We start from the raw sequence: 22,959 nt of genomic DNA, 5'->3' as shown, positions 1-22,959 counted from the left end.
GCTACAAGTCTTATAAAGCAAAGTGGCATTGAAAGGGAGGCCTTACATTTTGAATCAGGATTTTAATGTCATGAAATTTATTGTTTTGGAGCCATAATTTAAAACAAATAAATAAATAAATAAAGCAAAAGAGGAATAGTGAGGGAGTGTTCATGGACTGCTTAGAAATCTCATGAAATAGAGGGCATGAGGCTTGATCTTATAAAGGTGTATAAAACCATGAGGTGCATAGATTGGGTGAATGCACTGTCTTTTTCCCCCAAGGTTGAGGAGTTAAGAACGTGAGGCCAGAGGTTTAAGGTGAGAGGGGAGAAATTTAACAGGAACCCGAGGGGCAATTATTTCATCCGGAGGGTGGTCAATATATGGAATGAGTTCTCAGAGAAAATGATTGAGGCAGGTACGTTAACAATATTTAAAAGGCACTTAGACAGGTACATGGATAGGAAAGGAGTGATACAGGCTGAATTGGGTCAAATGGGATTAGTGTAGTTGGGCAGCACAGTTAGCATTATCAGAACTTGTTTATATGGTGAATATTTCTGATTCTGTGATTTCCAATATATTTATCAGACACAATTTCCATCATGACCTCCTTCTACTCTCCAGACTTGCTGGCTGGAAATGTTGCCCTCAATGTAATTTAGGAAATCCAAAGCCCCTTCCCCAGACATCCAGGAAGAGCACTCCTCAATGTAGTTTAGTAAATCCAGATCCCCTTCTCCAGAAATCCAGGGCCCATTCCTGGGAAGAGCATTCCCTAATATAGTTTAGGAAATCCAGAACTCCTTCCCAAAAAAATCCCCAGAAATAGAGAGCCCCTTCCCCAGAAATCATTCCCCTTCCTCAGAGTCTCTTCCCCATACAAGGTGATCAGTTCCACAGGACCTGCTTTGAAACAGAATCTCACAGGACAGCTAAAAATTCATCACGGTCACACTGTCCACCTCAGAATAAATAATTATCAAGATGGCTAGAATATAAAAGCAAGAATATAATACTGAAACTTCATAATGCACTGGTGAGGCCTCAGTTGGCGTATTGTGAGATCTTAGAAAGGATGTGCTGAAACTGGAGAGGGTTCAGAGGAGGTTCATGAAAATAATTCCAGGATTGAATGGCTTGTCATATGAACAGCATTTGATGGCTTTGGGCCTATGTTCACGAGAATTCAGAAGAATGAGGGGTGACCTCATTGAAACCTATCGAATAGTGAAAGGCCGTGAGAGAGTGGGTGTGGAGAGGATGTTTCCGACGGCGGGGGAGTCTAAAACCAGAGGGCAGAGCCGCAGAATAGAGGGGTGCCCTTTTAGAATGGAGATGATGAGAAATTTCTTTAGCCAGATAGTGGTGAATCTGTGGAATTCTTTGTCACAGGCAGCTGTGGAGCCAAGACTGTATGTATATTTAAGGCAGAGGCTTATGGATTCTTGATTGGTCAGGGCATGAAGGGATATGGGGATAGGAGATTGGAGCTGAGAGAAAAATTGGATCAACCTTGATGAAATGGCAGAGCAGACTCAATGGGCCGAATGGCCTAATTCTGTTCCGATAACTTATGGTCTTGTATCTACCAGCCGAGAAACAGAGAAAAGTCACTGTCAGTAAAAGCATTCTCAGGAAGTTCTACTCACCTGCTGGGCTCTGATCTTGTATGGAACTGGAGAACTCAGCCTAGACCGTTCCTCGTTCTGCATGTGGACAGGGAGATGCAGGAGATACGCTCAGTGGCAGGCAGGCTGATTGGTCTTTATGGCTTAATGGACAGTTCTGGTTCACACAGGGAGTCAGAATTCACTCATCTAGAAATGGTTACTCCAGCCAATTCAGTGCAATGGTTAAAAATGTGATGAAGAAAGCTCAAGAATTCTTCCCGCAGAGTGCAACCTCAGCCTGAGTGCACGGCTTGATACTTAAAAGACGCACCTTATTAATATTTGGATTAACAGCATCAAGCCTTTATTATAGTTCAGTTAATATTTGCAGCATTTGTCTGGTAATAGAAAGCAGAGATAGCTGGGCACGCTGTGAGTCAGTGCATTCATTGAGATTACAATCCTCCCAGCCATCACTGGGAGGGGCAGCTGTAGTTTGGGGTTAATCTGCCCTGCTCTACAAATAGCAACAGGACTTTCCAGTGGGAGCGGCCAACAGAATCAAATCAAGTCTCCATAAATAGATCGCTTTCAGTTCAAACATATACAGAACATTCAATCTGATCCATTTCAAATTTCAAGATTTATATAAAACTCAGAGGAACTGACATGATGGGAAATTAAAATAAATTTCTTAGCAATTAGAGTGATTCTGATTCTTGTAGTAAAACAGAGGCCATTGGTAGGTGTTTGCTAGTTGTGGAGCAGGTTTTTTTGTTTAGAAGGTAGGGAAGGGTAGGGGTGTGATGTTACATCGTCGCAATGTCCTGCAGCAGGGCCTGAGGGAAAGCAGAGCTCCCCCCTGGGCTGGAGAGAGATTGAGGAACAGTAAGATTCAATCCCCTCCCTCCAGGGACACTGGCTGGCAGCCTCCGGCCATAGCTGGATGATGTGTAGGAGGAGGAAGAGAAGGACATGGAGTAACCAGATCCTGTCGCATCAAAGCTTCCCCGCCTGGAGCCTGTCCTGGAGCCTGTACGTGATCCTGATCGGGAGCCTGCAGAAGAGCCAGTCCCACTCACATTATAGGGACTGTAGTATCCTTTGGTGGACTGTGCGGAGGCCTCCAACAGACGCAGACCTGAACCTTCCTCAATCATAGATCGATCCATCGCATCCTTGTAAGAGATCTTCAGTTTGGTTTTCGGGCAAGTTATGTATTTTACATAGGCCCCAACATCTCTTAGTTTTTGCACAGTGCGGCTATCAATGGTTCCCTTCTGTAAAGCTTCATCCAAGGACACCCGGCCAGGCACATCTGGTTCAATCAGTCCTCCAGTCAGGTACTGCACCTCCAGGAATCTTTGACCAGCTTCATAATACAGCCACCCTTTCTTCAAGGCCTGAGCAGCAGACATCTTGGTCTTGGTTCTTGGATCCTCAAATCCATGGAAAGCCTTCTGAGCCAGATTGATCCTGTCCACCATAATTTTGTCAACAAGATTTTGGCCAACAGCTTCTGTGACCGAATACTTCTCTCCTGTATTGGGATCAATGATTCCTCCAGTGCATGCTTGAGCCTCAAGCAGACGCTGCCCTGTGATGTTGTCCACTAGGTTTCGGTGCATTGCCTCTGTAATGGAAACTTTCTCAAGGGTATCAGTGTCCAAGATGCCAGCAACTGGACCAGTCTCCTCTGTTGGGTCACTCCATGCAACCAAATGGCTTCTCATTGGACTTGCTTGTTGGCTTGTATATGAAGATGAAGATCCAACTGAGGAAGACCTTGAGCGGAATCCACTCATGTTTCCTGATAACATATCAGCAAATTCAGTTATGGACAAAGCTCCTGAGCGATACAGGTCCAAAGAGCCTTGGTCAATCAAACCTTTGGCCAAAGCATCATCGATGTCATACTGTCTTCCAGATCTCCTGTCAGTTATCATTGATTTTACAACTCCATCTGATGAAGATATGGTTATTTCCTCCCATTCACACTCTTGCTCAGACAGTTCACTGTATGTCTGATGATCAATCAGTCCTTTGCGATAAGCTTCATAGACAGACATTTCTTTGCCAGTTTCAGGATCTACAATGACTACCCGTCGCTTGCGGACTGATGACTTGGAGGATGTTTTCCTCTCTCGCTTCTTCTCTTTCAAAGGCAATAGACAAAGTCCAGTGTCAGGATCCACAATACATCGCTCCTTCAGCTGCAAGTAGGTCAGATTTTCCTCCGTGTTTGGATCGAAGAAACCTTTAGTGTCATCACCTGGATCTAACAATATCTTGTTCATCTCCTCATCAAACAGTCCACGCTTGTAGGCCACTTCCACTGGGAGCCGATGGCTGTGTTCAGGGTCAATAATGCCTCCTGTGGCAATTTGCGACTCCAGCAAACGGATTCCGTGGTCTTTCAGAATCAAACCTTTCTGCATAGCTTGGAACAGAGACACCAATTTCCCTGAGTAAGGGTCTCTGTAGCCAGTGACAGCACGTTCGGCTGACAGAAGCTTGTCTTTAAATTCTGGTCCCACCACTCCCATCTTGACTGCATCAGCAACAGTTAATTTTCTATTTTTGATTGGGTCTATCATGTAACCTGTTGCTGCTTGGGCCTCCAACAACTCAAAGGCAGTCCCAGGTCTGATCATGCCTTTCTTCATAGCTTGGTAAATAGACAGCCTCTCCTTGGAGGCCTCAACAAATACACCTGAAATACAACTTGTGCCTTCTAGGTATTTCTTGATACTGTCACTAACCTCTTCAACTGTGGTCTCACCTTCTTCTAGCTTTTGAGCTAAGGAAGTTCCAATGATATTTGATTCTATGAGTTGGTCCATCGTGATTTGCTTGCGTAGACCCTTAAATATTAACCTTTTCCTGTCTGTCAGATTCAACAGACGGTGGCCTGACTTTTCATCAGTTTTGCATTTTGCAAGGAGTTGAGTGTAACTTGATGCCTCATTGGTGCTTGGGTCAAGGAATCCTTGTGTGCCTGTGGTTGGGTCAGTGAGGAGGTTGTAGGTTTCACGGTCCAGATAGCCACGTTGAAAGGCAACCTCCAGAGGCAGATGATGGCTGTACTGTGGGTCAATGATTCCACCTGTCGCCAGCTGGGCATCAAGCAACTTCAAAGCATAGTCTTTTATAATAAGCCCTTTCTTCATAGCCTCAAATAGAGAGATGATCTTGCCAGTGTATGGGTCTCGGTAGCCGGTGACAGCTCTTTCTGCTGACAGCAGCTTGTCGTGAAATTCAGGACCCACTACACCTTCCCTTACAGCCTCATCCACAGTCAGTCTCTTATTCCTCACTGGATCAAGGATAAAGCCAGTAGCAGCCTGAGCCTCGAGAAGGGAGTGAGCCACTTCTGGTTTTATCCAGTCTTTCTTCATTGCTTGATACAGATTAGACACCTCCTTCTCTGCAGACTTGTACACCCCACTGACAGCACCACTGCCAAACAGGAACTTCCTCACACGCTCCATTTCACACACCTGCTGTATGGTCAGCTGCTTCTCCTTCAGTTTCGTGAGCATTTCCAGATCAATAATTCCTGAGGCATAGAGATGATCGGCACTGACCTTGCCTCGGAAGCAGTTGAAGGTGATCAATTCACCTCCCTGTCGAATTTCCACTTGCTCAACAATCTCAATGATGATTAAAATGAGACGCTCACGTGTTAGCCTTCCCATCTGAAATTCCTTTGTTAGTCTGTTCCTCTCTTCTTCTGAGATGTACTCAGATTGTAAGATCTCCCAAACTGACATAGACTTTCCACCCAAAGACCCTGAAGGAATTTCTACTTTTGTTCTCTCAAACTCCTGTTGCATTTCTGTCTCATTATAGATTTTGCTTTCAACCACACTTGGCTTCTCTGTCTCAGTCATGGGCAAGAGGCACAGACCTGTTTCTGGATCTAAAATACACTTGCTCTTCAACTGTTGGTAAGTGACATCTTCCTTTGTGTTGGGATCAATATATCTCTTGGTGTTTTCATGAGCATTAAGGAACCTCTGGTTCATGCCCTCATCAAACATTCCTCGCATGTAGGCCACATCAGCTGGCAGCCGATGGCTGGTTGTAGGATCAATGATGCCACCAGAAGCCACCTGTGCCTGCAGGAGCTGCATTGCATGGTCTTTGGGTATAAGGCCCTTCCTCATTGCTTCAAATAAGGAGATCTTATGCCCAGTGTAGGGGTTTGTGTATCCCGTTACTGCTTTCTCTGCAGCCAGAAGCTTCTCGTGGAGTTCCGGTCCAACAAGACCATTCTTCACTGCATCATCGACGGTCAGGGTGAGATTGTTCACAGGATCAACGAGGAATCCTGTTGCTGCTTGAGCTTCTAATAAAGCTTCTGCAGTGGATTTACACAACAAATTCTTCTTCATTGCTTGGTAGAAACTCATCTTCTCTTGGGTGGGCTCTATAAATACTCCAGCAATACTATCCGAGCCCTGAAGGTATTTCTTTACCGACTTCAACTTGCTCACATCTTCTGGTGTTACATTTCCTTTCTCCAGTTCATCAAAGGTCTTTCTGTCAATGATCTTTGACTCCATCAACTCGCTGGCTGGAACCTTATTCCTCAGCCCAGCAAATGTAATTTGTGGCTTTTTCTTCACCTCACGTTCTTCAATAATTGTTACAACAATTGTAATAATTCTCTCTATAGTTACTTTGCCTGACCTATACTGCCGGATTAAATCTCGGCGTTGATCTTCAGTGAAATACTCCGAATTGATCAATTCCCAAATGGTAACATTTTTTCCAGAGAACTTTCCAGATGGGACACTCACCACAGCCTTTTGGAAAACGTCCTTGGTTACCTCCTCAGGGTGGACATCCACTCGCTTCACTGCTTCTTCTGTCAGAGGTAACAGACAAAGTGATGTCTGAGGGTCCTTTCTGCACTTCTCCTTCAGCTGCTGGTAGGTGACTCGTTCATCTGTATTTGGTTCAATGAAGCCTCTTGTATCATCACTCGGAGTGGACACCAATCTGTTCATGTCCTCATCAAACAGGCCCCGCTGGTAGGCCACATCAGCTGGCAGCCGATGGCTGGTTCTGGGATCAATGATGCCACCAGATGCCACCTGTGCCTGCAAGAGCTGCATTGCATGTTCTTTGGGTATAAGGTCCTTTCTCATTGCTTCATATAAGGAGATCTTGCGCCCAGTGTAGGGGTCGCTGTATCCTGTTACTGCTTTCTCCGCAGCCAGAAGCTTTTCATGGACCTCTGGCCCAACAAGACCTTCCTTCACTGCGTCATCAACAGTGAGGGTGAGATTCTTCACAGGGTCAACAAGGAATCCTGTCGCTGCCTGAGCTTCCAGTAAGATCTCTGCTATCCTTGGTCTCAACAGATTATTTTTCATTGCTCGGTAGAAACTCATTTTCTCTTGGGTGGGCTCTACAAACACACCAGCAATACCGTCTGAGCCCTGAAGATATTTGCTCACCGACTCCAACTTGCTCACACTTTCTGGTGTTACCTTCCCTCTCTCCAGTTCATCAAATGTTTTCTTGTCAATGATCTTTGATTCCAACAATTCGCTGGCTGGAACCTTGTCCCTTAGACCAGTGAAGAGGAGAAGTGGTTCTTTCTTGGCTTCTTTCTCTTCAATCACCGTGATAATAATTTTGATAATCTTCTCTATTGTGACCTTCCCTGACCTATACTGTCGGATCAAATCCTTCCTTTGTTCCTCTGTAAAATACTCTGAGTTAATCAGCTCTAAGATGCTGACGGTTTTCCCAGAGAAAATGCCCGCTGGAACAGATACTGTTGTCTTGCCAAAGGTATCTCTTGTCTGCTCTTCATCATAGACAGTTTTGGATGTTACTGCTTTTTCACTCAAGGGAAGCAAAAGCAGACCAGAAGTGTCGTCCTTTCTGCACTTCTCCTTCAGCTGCTGATAGGTGACCCGTTCGTCTACATTTGGGTCATAGAAACCTCTCGTCACATCACTCGGAGTGGACAGAAACGTGTTCGTGTCCTCATCAAACATTCCTCGCTTGTAGGCCACATCAACTGGCAGCCGATGGCTGGTTCTGGGATCAATGATGCCACCAGAGGCCACCTGTGCCTGCAGGAGCTGCATTGCATGTTCTTTGGGAACAAGTTCCTTTCTCATTGCTTCAAATAAGGAAATCTTGCGCCCAGTGTAGGGGTCAGTATATCCCATTACTGCTTTCTCTGCAGCCAGAAGTTTCTCGTGGAGTTCTGGTCCAATGAGGCCATCCTTCACTGCATCATCGACGGTCAGTGTGCGATTCTTCACAGGGTCAATGAGGAAACCTGTCCCTGCCTGAGCTTCCAGTAAGATCTCCGCTATCCTTGGTCTCAACAGATTCTTCTTCATTGCTTGGTAGAAGCTCATCTTCTCCTTGGTGGGCTCTACAAACACTCCAGCGATACTGTCCGAGCTCTGAAGGTACTTCCTCACCGACTCCAATTTACTCACATCTTCTGGTGTTACTTTCCCTTTCTCCAGTTCACTAAAGGTCTTTTTGTCAATGATCTTTGATTCCAACAACTCGCTGGCTGGAACTTTGTCCCTGAGCCCAGTGAAGAGGAGCTGCTTCTTGGTCTCAGTTTCATCGATGGTGGTGATGATGAATTTAATGATATGTTCAATGGTGACTTTTCCTGACCTGTATTGCCAGATTAAATCTTGCCTTTGATCTTCGGTGAGATATTCTGAATTGATCAATTCCCAAATGGTGATGGTTTTTCCAGAGAACCTCCCAGATGGGACACTCACTACAGCCTTTTGGAAAATGTCCTTGGTTACCTCCTCAGGGTGGACATCCACTCGCTTCATTCCTTCTTCTGTCAGAGGTAACAGACAAAGTGATGTCTGAGGGTCCTTCCTGCACTTCTCTTTCAGTTGTTGGTAGGTGACTCGTTCATCTGTATTTGGTTCAATGAAGCCTCTTGTATCATCACTCGGAGTGGACATAATCCTGCTCATGTCCTCATCAAACATTCCCCGCTGGTAGGCCACATCAGCTGGCAGCCGGTGACTGGTTGTGGGATCAATGAGGCCACCAGATGCCACCTGTGCCTGCAAGAGCTGCATTCCATATTCTTTGGGAACAAGTTCCTTTCTCATTGCTTCAAATAAGGAGATCTTACACCCAGTGTAGGGGTCACTGTATCCCATTACTGCTTTTTCAGCAGCAAGAAGCTTTTCATGGAGCTCTGGCCCAACAAGACCTTCCTTCACTGCGTCATCAACAGTGAGGGTGAGATTCTTCACAGGATCAATGAGAAATCCCGCCGCTGCCTGAGCTTCCAGTAAGATCTCTGCTATCCTTGGTCTCAACAAATTGTTTTTCATTGCTTGATAGAAACTCATTTTCTCTTGGGTGGGCTCTACAAACACACCAGCAATACTGTCTGAGCCCCGAAGATATTTGCTCACCGACTCCAACTTGCTCACATTTTCTGGTGTTACCTTCCCTCTCTCCAGATCATCAAAAGTTTTCTTGTCAATGATCTTTGATTCCAACAATTCACTGGCTGGAACCTTGTTCCTGAGCCCAGTGAAGAGGAGAAGTGGTTTTTTCTTTGCTTCTTTCTCTTCAATCACCGTGATAACAATTTTGATAATCTTCTCTACAGTGACCTTCCCTGACCTATACTGTCGGATCAAATCCTTCCTTTGTTCCTCTGTAAAATACTCTGAGTTAATCAGCTCCAAGATGCTGATGGTTTTTCCAGAGAAAATGCCAGCTGGAACAGATACTGTTGTCTTGCCAAAAGTATCTCTTGTCTGCTCTTCATCATAGACAGTTTTGGATGTTACTGCTTTTTCACTCAAGGGAAGCAAAAGCAGACCAGAAGTGTCGTCCTTTCTGCACTTCTCCTTCAGCTGCTGATAGGTGACCCGTTCGTCTACGTTTGGGTCATAGAAACCTCTCGTCACATCACTCGGAGTGGACAGAAACGTGTTCGTGTCCTCATCAAACATTCCTCGCTTGTAGGCCACATCAACTGGCAGCCGATGGCTGGTTCTGGGATCAATGATGCCACCAGATGCCACCTGTGCCTGCAGGAGCTGCATTGCATGTTCTTTGGGAACAAGTTCCTTTCTCATTGCTTCAAATAAGGAAATCTTGCGCCCAGTATAGGGGTCAGTATATCCCATTACTGCTTTCTCTGCAGCCAGAAGTTTCTCATGGAGTTCTGGTCCAATGAGGCCATCCTTCACTGCATCATCGACGGTGAGTGCGCGATTCTTCACAGGGTCAATGAGGAAACCTGTCCCTGCCTGAGCTTCCAGTAAGATCTCCGCTAGCCTTGGTCTCAGCAGATTCTTCTTCATTGCTTGATAGAAGTTCATCTTCTCTTTGGTGGGCTCTACAAACACTCCAGCGATACTGTCTGAGCTCTGAAGGTACTTCCTCACCGACTCCAATTTACTCACATCTTCTGGTGTTACTTTCCCTTTCTCCAGTTCACTAAAGGTCTTTCTGTCAATGATCTTTGATTCCAACAACTCGCTGGCTGGAACTTTGTCCCTGAGCCCAGTGAAGAGGAGCTGCTTCTTGGTCTCAATTTCATCGATGGTGGTGATGATGAATTTAATGATATGTTCAATGGTGACTTTTCCTGACCTGTATTGCCAGATTAAATCTTGCCTTTGATCTTCGGTGAGATATTCTGAATTGATCAATTCCCAAATGGTAATGGTTTTTCCAGAGAACCTCCCAGATGGGACACTCACTACAGCCTTTTGGAAAATGTCCTTGGTTACCTCCTCAGGGTGGACATCCACTCGCTTCATTGCTTCTTCTGTCAGAGGTAACAGACAAAGTGATGTCTGAGGGTCCTTCCTGCACTTCTCCTTCAGCTGCTGGTAGGTGACTCGTTCATCTGTATTTGGTTCAATGAAGCCTCTTGTATCATCGCTCGGAGTGGACACAATCCTGTTCATGTCCTCATCAAACATTCCCCGCTGGTAGGCCACATCAGCTGGCAGCCGGTGGCTGGTTGTGGGATCAATGATGCCACCAGATGCCACCTGTGCCTGCAAGAGCTGCATTCCATATTCTTTGGGAACAAGCTCCTTTCTCATTGCTTCAAATAAGGAGATCTTGTGCCCAGTGTAGGGGTCACTGTACCCTGTTACTGCTTTCTCTGCGGCAAGAAGCTTCTCATGGAGCTCCGGTCCAACAAGCGCTTCCTTCACTGCATCATCAACGGTGAGGACTAGATTCTTCACGGGGTCAATGAGGAACCCTGTCGCTGCCTGAGCTTCCAATAAGATCTCTGCTGTCTTTGGTCTCAACAGATTCTTCTTTATTGCTTGGTAGAAACTCATTTTTTCTTGAGTAGGCTCCACAAACACTCCAGCAATACTGTCTGAGCCCTGAAGATATTTCCTCACTGACTCCAACATGCTCACATCTTCTGGTGTTACCTTCCCTCTCTCCAGTTCATCAAATGTCTTCTTGTCAATGACTTTTGATTCCAACAACTCGCTGGCTGGAACCTTGTTCCTGAGCCCAGTGAAGAGGAGCTGCTTCTTAGTCTCAGTTTCATCGATGGTGGTGATGATGAATTTAATGATATGTTCAATGGTGACTTTTCCTGACCTGTATTGTCGGATTAGATCTCGACGTTGATCTTCTGTGAAGTACTCAGAATTGATCAATTCCCAAATAGTGATGGTTTTCCCCGAATAGATCCCATATGGCACAGACACAATGGCTGTGTTGAAGATGTCCTGTATCTGTTCCATAGTATACCCTCCCTTTCTTGTTTCTGCTGCCTTGGTCAATGGTAAGAGGCAAAGGCCAGATTCTGGATCCTTCAGACATCTGTCCAGCAGCTGAATGTACGTTATGTTCTCCTGTGTGTTCGGGTCAAAGAATGCCTTGGCATCATCACTATCACCTGAAACTATCTCGTTCATGTCCTCATTAAATACACCCTGTTTACAGGCCTGGGTCAGGGGAAGGCGGTGGCTATTGACTGGGTCAATGATACCACCGGTGGCAACTTGTGCCTGCAGCAAGCGGATTGCATAGCTTGAAGAGATCAAGTCCTTTTGCATTGCTTCAAACAATGAGATTTGGTTGCCTGTGTAGGGATCCCTGTAACCAGTCACGGCCCTCTCTGCAGAAAGTAGTTTCTCCTGGAGCTCTGGACCCACCAGCCCTTCCCTGATTGCCTCGTTTACAGGCAGCTTCCTGTTTTTTATTGGGTCAATAATGAAGCCTGTTGCCGCCTGAGCCTCAAGTAATACTGTGGCTGTTGTGGGCTTTAATTGATTCTTTTTCATTGCATGGTAAATGCTCATTTTCTCCTTTGAAGGTTCAATGATCAGTCCTGCAACACAGCTCTTTCCCTCAAGGTAGTCCTGAACACTCTCCTTTTGTGAGAGCTCCTGTACCGTGACTGAGCCTTTCTTCAGTTTGTCTAGCTGCTTCTTGCTGAGAATGCCAGCCTGCTGTAACCGAGCAGCTGGCACTGGCTGCCGAAGGCCACTGAAAGTGAGCTCGGCCCTGGAACTCTCTGAGACGGAGTCCACCACATCTCTACCATTTGAAATCGCCCCAAGTGGGGCTCGCACCATTGCTGTGTCTTTGGCAACAGCTTCAAGCTTCTGAGCTTTCAGTTGCTCCAGCTTTTCTCTCAGAGCCTGATTCTCATCAGCTAGCTGTTTCTCCTTCTCCAGTCTCCTCTTTTCCATTTCCTGAAGTTCTCTCTGCTTCTCGTGGACTTGCTTTTCAGCCTCTTGCTGTTTCCTCAGGGCTTCTTCCATACTGGCCTGAAGGTGGACTTTATCTTCCTCCAGTCTCTTCATTTCCTTCATTTGTTCGCCCTTCAGAGACTTTGATTTCTCCAGCTCATCTTCATACAGCCGTTCTAACTTCTCCTTCTCAGCTTCAATCATCTTTTCTTTTTTGATTAACACCTCCTTCTCAGTCAAGAAGGTTTGTTGAAGGGCCTGAGTTGTCTGGACGATTTCTTTCTTTTTTCCTGCCTCCATCTGTAATAGCCAAAAGCAAGAAATTAATCAATGACAAAACATCCAGCAGTGATCCAGCGTTAACCAACAACTCCAGTTACATGGATTGGAGAAGCTTTGAAAGATTTAGGAGGTTAAGGGCCAAATACTGGCAAATGGGACTAACTGGGACAGGCATCTTGCTAAGCACAGACTAGTTGGGCCTGCTTCTGTGCTGTATAACTCTATATTACCTAGGGTTATCCATTGCCCCCTATTTTTTAGAAAAATAGAGGGCAATGGGTAACCCTAGCCTGTATCGTGCTGTAGTTTTTCTGTTTCTATGTTTCTATGACTCTTTAAGAACATGAAACAGGAGTATTCAGTGATCCCTTGTACCTACTCTAACATTCTTCAAGATCATGTCTGATCCTTAAACTAAGCTGTACTTTTCTACATTAACCTGATATTCTTCAAATACCTTCATCTATAAACCTTTATTGATCTTTGTCTTGAAGGTACTGAGCAATTGAATTATAGCAGCCCTCTTTGGTAGAGAATTCATAGACACAAAACAGGAATAGATCCTTCATCTCACCATGTTTATGCTGACCATGATGATGAACCAAACTGGTTCCATCTGCCAGAACCTGGACCAAGTCCCTCCCACTCCTTGCTTGTTCCTCTGAAATACCTTTGTAATTACTGGCCTCTCTGGTTTGAATTCTCCTAATTTCTGTCCTGAATAGCTGAGCCCTAATTTGAGACTGACCCAGTTCTAGACATATCAGCTGGTGAAACATCACTACTGCAGCCAGACTGTACACACCTTACACAGTTCAATGAGATCAGCTCTCATTCTTTTAAACACTTCACAGGGAGGCTTAAATGCTACTGAGGGCAGGCCTAAAAGGTGCCAAGAGCAGGGTTAAACACTATTGAGGGCAGGCCTAAATGCTTCAGAGGGCAGGCCTTAATGCTACCAAGGCATAAACTCTCTTGGTTTAAGGCTAATATTTTAGTTGCCTCACAGAACAAACCCAACATAGCAAGAATATTCTTTATTAGATGTGGAGAACAGACCTGTACATTAATTCATGTACAAGGTACTATCATTCTTGAATTTTTCCATAGTTGATATCTCCCACACTTCCTTTTAAGTTTTTAATCAAACCCTTGATGTCCCTTCATATTCCAGCCTTCCCTGCACATACCATTCACCGTTAAAGAAGCAGTTCATGTTTTGTAGAGGTGTACCACACAGAAACAAGTCCTTTGGCCAACTAACACACATAAAAGTTGCTGGTGAACGCAGCAGGCCAGGCAGCATCTCTAGGAAGAGATGCAGTCGACGTTTCAGGCCGAGACCCTTCGTCAGGACTAACTGAAGGAAGAGTGAGTAAGGGATTTGAAAGTTGGAGGGGGAGGGGGAGATCCAAAATGATAGGAGAAGACAGGAGGGGGAGGGATGGAGCCAAGAGCTGGACAGGTGATAGGCAAAAGGGATACGAGAGGATCATGGGACAGGAGGTCCAGGAAGAAAGACGGGGGGGGGGGGGGACCCAGAGGATGGGCAAGGGTTATATTCAGAGGGACAGAGGGAGAAAAAGGAGAGTGAGAGAAAGAATGTGTGTATAAATAAGTAACAGATGGGGTACGAGGGGGAGGTGGGGCATTAGGGGAAGTTAGAGAAGTCGATGTTGGCCAACTATGTTCCTTCTAGCCTTTTTACCAATCTATACTAATCACATTTTCCCACAGTAGGCCCATATTGGCCTGAATCCTCTGATCTCACAAGACTCCCATGTTTGTGCAGATAATCTGTAAGTAGCTGCTTTAACTGGGTCTCATTATTTTATACTGAGATCATCCATCTCCCAATTTCTAGATTTGCTATAACCACTTTAACACTTACAGCATCTTATCACTATCCCGAAAATATTCGTGCACAGACATTCCCACAATCTGCTTGGCTTCATTTCCTGCCTTGACCTCTCGACCTATTGGCTCTTCTGGATACATTTTGCCTCCCTCTTGGTCTCTCAGATCAAGCTGATCTCAGTTAATACTGGGTAAGTTGAAGTTTCCTTCTGTATAATACTTAATTCTTGCTGCTTTGTGTGATTTGTCAACACATCTGTTCCTCTAACTTCCACTCACTACTAGGAAGCCTGTGTTAAACATTGAGCCTCCAGCAAAGTGATTATTCCTTTCTTTCCAGGTTCTAGACAACAAGTCTGAGAAAGAGGTTGGCAGCATGGATAGTCAAAGAGTTGTAGAACTGTGCAGCATGGAAACAGACCATTTGGGCAAACTCATCCACTCTGATCCATGGGCACCCTTTCATAATCCCATCTCACAGCAAGTGGTCCACTGTTCTTTACGCCTAAACACTGCCCACGGGCTCCCTTCCCTCATCCCATCTGACAGCAAGTGATCTACTTTCCTTTACGCCTAAACACTGACCGTTAGCTCCCTTCCCTCATCCCATCTGACAGCACTTGGTCCACGGCCCTTCACACCCAAACACTGAGCCATGGGCTCCCTTCCCTAATCCCATCTCACAGCAAGTGGTCCACTGTCCTTTATTCCTAAATAATGTTTGATTAAATAGACATTAGCTCAATGCAACTGCTCTCTGGAGCATGTTCCAAGTACTCACCACTCTCTAGGTGAAGAAATTCCTTCACCAATGCCATCTAAGTATCTTCCCCCTTACCCTAAGTCTCTGTAGTTTATATCATGAGGAAAGATTTCCTGCCATCTACCCTGTCTGTATTCTTCAGGGATATATATACACCTCAATCATGTCTCCTCTTAACCTCTTCTGCTCCAGGGAGAACAGACCCAGCCTCTCCAAACTCTTATCAGATGGAACTGTCCCAACCCTGGCAACAATCTGTTGGAGGAACTTTGCAGGTCGAGCAGCATCTGTGAGGCTGGGCTGGGGGTGGAGGGATGTTTTAGGTCAAGATCTTCCTTTTCCTCCACAGATGCTGCTTCACCTACTGTGTTGGTCCATCAGTTATGTTTTTGCTCCAGATTCCAGCATCTGTGGCCTTTGCTATCTCCATCCCAGACCTAGGTACAATGAGGGCAGGTCAGAGCAGGTAAGAACTCAGTAATGTTACCTCTTTGGTTTTTAACTGCAGCAACTCTGCTTCTTTCCTCAATTTCTCCTTCTCACTCTCCAGCTCAGCGATGGCTGCTTGCAGTTCACTGGCCTCCGTCTTGCTCTGCTTCCACTGTACTTCCAGTTGCTCTAGAATGCTGTTCTTTTCTTTGCTGCTCTGCTCAGTTTCACGAAGCTTCAAGCTGATCTGCATTGCCTCATCTTTGAACTTCTGGGCTTCCCGCTCTGCTTTTGCTTGGGCCTCCGTCAGTTCTGAGACCAAAGCCTTCAGCTGTTGTGCTTCTTCGCTGATCTCCTCTTGCCGCCTGCGCTCAGTGAGCAACGCCTTCTGGAACTCCTCTGCCTCCTCATCTCGACGTTGCTGCATCTCCTGCTTGGCTTCAGAGAGTTTCTTGGCTTCCTCCTGAGCCTGGTCTCTCTGCTTTTGCAGCACTTCAGCCTCGGCTCTCAGCCTGCTTGCCTCCTGAATGGCCTGCATCTTCTCTTTCAGCATCTTCTCTGCAAGAGCACGCTGCTGGGCCAGGTCTTCTTCAGCCAGTTTCCTCTGACGGGCAGTCTCCTGAGCCTCCACGCTTAGCCTGGCTGCTTCCTCTGCCAGCTGCTTCATCTTCTCAGCTTCCTCAGCAAGGTGCTTCTGCGTATTGTCTTTGTCTTTTAGCACCAGCATCTTGTTCTCCTCCTCAATCCTGCTCTTCAGTTTCATCAGTTCCTCCATCTGGATTTTGACCTTGAAGAGCTCCCCCTCTGCTTGGTTCTTCTGCTTCAGGGCCTCTGTCACCTCTGACTTGAGACGCTGCAGCTCCTCATCCAGCACTTCCTTCTGGTGGTCGGTCTCGTCCAGCTGAAACTTGACCTTAGCCAGCTCCTGCTCAATGTTTGCCTTCTGCCTCAGGGTCTGCTCCGCAAACTTCTTGTGCTTCTCCATGTCCATGTCGGCAGCTTGCTTCTGCCTCAGTGCTGCCTGCTCAGCCTGCATCCTCTTAACTGCTTCCATCTCCGCTTCCTTCCTCAACTTCTCAGCATCCTGCTGGGCTCTGGCCTTCTCTCCAGCCTCCCTCTCCGCTTGCAGCTTCAGACGTTCGGCCTCCTCGGCCTGTTGGCGGCAGAAGGCAGCTTCTTGCTCTGCCTTCAGACGGGCCTGCTCGGCCTCCTCAGCCAGCTGCTTTGCTCGCTCTGCCTGCTCCTTCAAGTTGCTCACCACCGTTTGCTCCTGAATCCTGCTCTGCAACAGCTCCTCCTCCTTCTGCTGCACCATCGCCAGGTGAGCTTTCTCCTCGGCCACGATCCGCTTCTGTGCAGCCTCCTGGGCCAAGCTAATCTGCTTCTCTGCCTCCCGCTCCGACAGCTCCTTCTGCTTCCAGGCTTCCTCTGACTTCCTCTTCAGACGCTCCACTTCGTTCAAGGCTGCCTGACGCTGCCGTGCAGCTTCCTCCTCTGCAGCAAGGATCTCTTTCACTTTTCTTTCGGCCTCCTGCCTCTTCTTTGCCTCCTGCATGGCCATTTCTCGCTGCCTCTCGGCCTCTTTCTCAGCCTCCTGCTTGCTGTGTTGTGTCTCCTCAGCAACCTTCTTCAGTTTAGACAGCTCGATCTCCAGATCGGATTTGCCCTCAGAGGCTTTCTCAAAGTTCAGTTTGAGGATCCGAATCTCCTCCTCAATAATTCTTCTGTGTTTCAATGTCTCTTCCACAATAAGCTTCTGGCGCTCCAGCTCAAGGTCAGAGTTCTTCCTCAGTTGTAAGATTCTTTCCTCAATATCTTGCTTGTGCTGTGTGGCTTGTTCTTCCAGAAGCTTCCGTTGGAAGGCCTCGTCTTCAGCCAATCGCCGCAAGCGCTCATTCTCAGCCTCCTTCTCTTTTAGAGCCATCTCTGCCTCTGTCTTCAGACGGGTGCCTTCATTAATAGCTGCCAGCTTCTCCTTCAGGATGCGGTCAGCCTCACTCCTCTGGTGGGCTGCTTCATCCTCAGCCAACTGCCTCTGGCGTTTGGCCTCATCTGCATCTGCCCGCAATCTGGCTGCTTCATCTGCCAGTTGCTTCATTTTCTCAGCCTCCTTCTCCAGAATCTGTTTGGTCTTCTCTGAGTTGGACCTTGTCTCCTCCTCAGTCTTTGCCTTAAGCAGCAGCAGAGCCTCCATCTCCGTCTTGACCCTGGCCAGCTCTTCCTCTAGAAGCTTCCTCTGACGGAGAACTTCGTTCACCTCGTTCTTCAGCCGGTATAGCTCCTCCTCCAGGAGCAATCTCTGCTGTTCACCACTCTCTGTCTCTGCCCGTAACCGGATCAGCTCCTGCTCAGCCGCTAGCTTCTGCTCAGCTGTCTCGTCCGCCAGATTCCGCTGTTTTTCCAGCTCTTGCTCTGCCATCTCCTTCTGTCGCAAGGCTGACTCCTCCATCTTTGCTCTGCGCCTTGCCTCCCGATCTGCCTCCCCTTTCTGTTTCTCAGCCTCCTCCTGAGCCAGTGTCTTCTTGTGAGCTACTTCCTCTGCCTGGAGCCTCAGTCGAAGAGCCTCGTTGGCCTTCTGCCGCCATTTCTCCAGCTCCTTTTCTGCCTCCTTCTTGGAATTCTCTGCTTCTTCCTGTTGTTTCTTTAACCTGGCTGCCTCCTCCTGTAACTGGGTAATAGTCAGGTGCTCCTGCTTGAGAGAGATCTCCAGCTGCATGGTTTTCTGTTCAAATGACATGCGTTTGCTCTGGAGTTCTGCAGCAGCACTTTTCTGGGCCACTTCCTGGGCGACCTGCAGCTGCTTTTGTTTCTCCAGCTCTGCCTGCTTCATCTTCCTCTCTACTTCCTCGGCCAGGTTCTTGAAATGCTGCAAGTCCTCCAAAGCCTTTTGTTTCTCCCGAGCTGCATCCTGCTCTGCCTGGATCTTCAGCTTCAGTTCCTCCTCGGCCTGCTTCTTCTTCTGTGCTTCGTCCTTGACTTGCCGCCGAAGCCTTTCTGCCTCATCGTGCGCTAGCTTCTTCTGCCTGTCCGCCTCATCAGCACGGGTCTTCAGCTGCTGGAGCTCGGATTCCGCAGCTACTTTCTGCTTCTGTGCCGTCTCCAGCTGGAGATGGATGATCCGAATCTCCTCCTCAATCTTGGTGCGGCTCAGGAGCACCTCCTCCACCATCTTGGTCTTTTTCTTGATCTCCATCTCGGAGGAGCTCTTGAGTTGCTGGAACTCTTGCTGCACATTCTGCTTTTGCTGTTCGGCATCCACCGCCACCGCCTCCCTTCGCGTGACCTCCTCCTCGATCCTCTGCTGCAGTTCTTTGGCTGCCTTCTCGGCCTCGGCTTTGGCCTTGGCATGTGCTGCAGCCAGCTGCTTCTGGCTCTCCAACTGAGCCTCGACCTCCTCCAGCCGTCTGCGTTCCTCCTCCTTCAACTTCTCTGCAGCTTTCTAAAGATGGGAACATGAGAAGGGTTAGCGGGCAGTGGAAAAGGTTTGGTGAGATAACAAACCCTGGCACTGAAATCCATTGCCACATGGTCTACATCTGGTATATTTATAGACAATAGACAATAGATAATAGACAATAGGTTCAGAAGTATACCATTCAGCCCCTCGAGCCTGCACCGCCATTCTGAGATTTAAAACGCAGGTTGATATGTTCTTGACTAGTAGGGATACCAAAGGTTACGGGGAGAAGCAGGAGAATGGGGTTCAGGGGAATAATAAATCAGCCATGATGGAAAGGCACAGCAGACACAATGGGCCAAATGGCATAATCCTGCTCTTACGTCTTATGGGCCTTATAAACACACCCATGGGCTAGATCCAATTCTGCTGGATATATGGCACATACCCTCACGGGGCAATGAGGAGGACAGAAGTGCAGCCAGCCCCAAGGGCAGGGATCTCTGCAAATCCAGTGGGGGTGGTGGGGGTGGAGAGGAATCTTTGCAAACCCAATGGGAGTGGAGAGGGATCTCTGCAAAGTCAGCGGGAATGAAGATGGATCTCTGCAGCAATGGGAGGGGAGAGAAGGATCTCTGCAAACCGGTGGGAGGGAGAAGAGGGATCTCTGCAAATACAGCAAGAAGAGAAAAAGATCTCTGCCTACTCAGTGGGGGGAGGAAGATGAAGCCAGCGGAAGGGGAGAGGGATCTCTCACTGGGAGGGGGAGGGAGTGTCCCTGTCACTGGGAGAGGGGAGGGAGTGTCTCTCTGTCACTGTGAGGGGGAGGGAGTGTCCCTCTCTTACTGGGAAGGGATAAGGAGAGTTGAACTGTCACTGGGATGAAAGAGGGATCTCAGATCCTGTTAAGGAAGGACTGCTGGATTGTCAATGTGAAAGGCAGGGTTATGCTGGAAAGGAGAGAGGGGGAGGGAACAGGCACTGGATTTCAAAGGAGATGAGACTAGATAATGACACAGCACAGAAATAGACCGTTTAGTCCACGTCGTTCTTGCCCACCATGATGCCTAGGTAGTCTAATCCCATTTTATTGCTTTGGACTTATCCCTCTATGACTTTTCTCTCCGTATTGGTCCAAATGCCTTTTAAACATGGTATTTTTACCTGACTGCACCACCAGTGACACCACTCTGTCTGTGAAAAAAAACTGATCCCTAAGGTCTCTTAAATTTCACCCCTCTTGCATTAAAGCTGAGTCCTTCAGTTTCCGGCTCTCTGCCCAGGAACAATATCTACTCTATCTCTGCCATTCAGTATTTTACAAATCTCTACAAGGTCATCCCTCAGTCCCTCCGTTCCAATGGGAACCAGCTCAGCCTCATAACTGCTTCCTGCAGTCCAGGTAACATCCTGCTGAATCTCCTCTGCACCCTGTCACAGTACAGCTTCCTTCTCACATTGGCAGTTGTTAATTTTATGTCCCCCCGCCCCCAATAAGGTCACCCCTCATCCATGTTCACTCCAGGGACAGCAATCTCTTTGTGTAACTCGAGCTCTACAATCCAAGTATCATTCTTGTGAACAACAGTCATGCAGCAAAGAAACAGGTCTTTCGAACCAACTGATCCATACCAACCATACTGCCTACCAAGTTTGTTCCATTTGCCTGTGTTTGGCCCATGTCCCTCTAAACCCCTCCTATCCAGGTACTTGTCTAAATGTATTCTAAACATTGTTATTGTACCTGCCTCAACCACCTCCTCTGACAACTCAATTCATACATGGACCACCCTCTATCTGAGGAGTTTGCCCTTCAAGTCCCTTTTAAATCCCTCACCTGAAACCTCTGCCCTCTAGTTTTTAGCTTCCCTTCCCTGGGAAACAGACTATATGCGTTCACCCTGTTGATTCCTCTAATGATTTGATACACCTCTATAAGGGCACCACCAAATATCCTACATTCCAGGGAATAAAGTCCTTGCCTATCCAACCTCCCTCTCAAACTCAGGGCCTCTAGACCTGGCAACATCCTTATAAATTTTATATACAATCTTTCCGATTTAATGATGTCATTCCTGGAACAGAATGACCAAAACTGTACACTATGCTCCAAGTGCAGTTTCCAATCTCTTGTACAAGTGTAACATAATATATCCTGTACTCAGTGCCCTGACTGATCAAAACCACTGTACCAATACTTTCTTCACCACCCTGTCTACCTATGACACTGCTTTCAATGACCTATGCACATGTGATCCTAGGTCCCTCTGTCCTACAACCCTCCTCAGGGCTGACAATTCCTACCGATGTTTGACTTCCAAAGAGGGAACACTTCGCACTTGTCCACATTAAACATCATTTGTCAATCACTCAACTGATCCAGATACCTTGTAATTCCATTTGTCAATCTTCAGCCTACTCAGCTGAGCCCTCTATAATTCTTGATAGCCTTTACTGTCTATAACACTGCCCACCTAAGACCACATGACAGAGGAGTGGAATTAGGCCATCTGACCCATCGAGTCTGCTCCACCATTCAATCATGGCTGAGCCTTTTTTTTCTCCTCCTCAACCCCAGTTCCCGGCCTTCTCCCCGTAACCGTTGATGCCATGTCCAATCAAGAACCTATCAATCTCTGCCTTAAATACACCCAATGACCTGGCCTCCACAGCTGCATGTGGCAACAAATTCCACAAATTCACCACCCTTTGGCTGGAGAAATTTCTCCACATCTCTGTTTTGAAAGGGCACCCCTCTATCCTGAGGCTGTGCCTCTTGTCCTAAACTCTCCCACCATGGGAAACATCCTTTCCACATCTACTCTGTCTAGGCCTTTCAACATTCAAAAGGTTTCAATGAGATCCCCCTCATCCTTCTGAATTCCAGCGAGTACAGATCCAGAGCCATCAAACGTTCCTCGTATGATAATCCTTTCATTTCTGGAATCACCTTTGTGAACCTCTTCTGGACCTTATCCAATGCCAGCACATCTCTTCTAAGATGAGGGGCCCAAAACTGTTCACAATACTCAAGGTGAGGCCTCACCAGAGCCTTATAAAGCCTCAGCATCACACATCCTCTTTTACAATCGTCCCCAAACTTAATAACTGGGTCTTGTATATCATACCCATTTTTGCATCTTTTCCAATTTAATGTGATTCTTCCTATCAGTGAGTGAGCAGATCTGTGCTCACTACTTCAAGTGTGGTCTCACCAACATCCTAACTTTTATACTCAGTGTCCTGACTGTTGAGAGCAAGTATGTTAAGCAGCTTCTTGACCACCAGTCTCTGTGTTGCCACTTTCAGAAGCTATGTACCTGTACCTCCAGATCCTCTAGTTCTATAACTCTCCCCCACCCTCGCCCCCAGAACACTGCTACTCACTGTACAAGACCTATCTTTCTTTTTTATTTATTTTATTTACTGATACAGCATGAAGTATTCCCTTCTGGCTCTTTGAGCCACACCACCCAGCAACTGCTGACAACCCCAATTAACCATAACCTAACAAAAGACAATTTACAATGACCAATTAATTTATCCAATACATCTTTGGGGTACGGGAGGGAACCAGAGCATCCAGGGAAATCCCACGCATTCCACACAGAGTCCTTACAAAATGGTGCCAGAATTGAACTGCAAACTCTGAACTGTAACAGTGTCTGTGCTCCTAACTGCTAGGCTATCATGGTTTTAATGTATCACTTCACAATTGCCTCAACTAAATTCCACCTGTCATTCACCTCGCCACTTTGCAACTTTCCCTGCTGTGACCTCGGAAAACTTCACTGTCACCACACCACCAGTGCTGGTGTCATCAGTAAACCCTTTCACCATAGCACCTAAATTCTCATCCAAAACGTTAATGTAGAAACAGGGGCCCAGCACTGACTCCTGTGGCACACCAGTAAAAAACCAACT

The 22,959-nt window shown here is 46.9% G+C and overlaps 1 protein-coding gene across 18 annotated transcripts in view; it reads right to left on the bottom strand.

Annotated features, from left to right (window-relative positions):
- LOC140195654 (plectin-like) overlaps positions 1 to 22,959 on the bottom strand; it is a 435,007-nt gene that overhangs the window by 22,982 nt on the left and 389,066 nt on the right. For all 18 annotated transcript variants that reach the window (XM_072254355.1, XM_072254356.1, XM_072254359.1 and 15 more), the window contains 2 exons: positions 15,697 to 19,077; positions 1,635 to 12,607 (listed from right to left, as the gene is read on the bottom strand). In XM_072254355.1, the coding sequence (XP_072110456.1) occupies positions 2,405 to 12,607; positions 15,697 to 19,077 (13,584 nt within the window). In that variant the 3' untranslated portion in view covers positions 1,635 to 2,404. The remainder of the gene's footprint in view (positions 1 to 1,634; positions 12,608 to 15,696; positions 19,078 to 22,959) is intronic.

The sequence above is a fragment of the Mobula birostris genome, chromosome 3 (genome assembly GCF_030028105.1).
Source record: "Mobula birostris isolate sMobBir1 chromosome 3, sMobBir1.hap1, whole genome shotgun sequence".
NCBI classification, from domain to species: domain Eukaryota; kingdom Metazoa; phylum Chordata; class Chondrichthyes; order Myliobatiformes; family Myliobatidae; genus Mobula; species Mobula birostris.
This window is presented reverse-complemented; position numbering and strand designations above follow the sequence as displayed.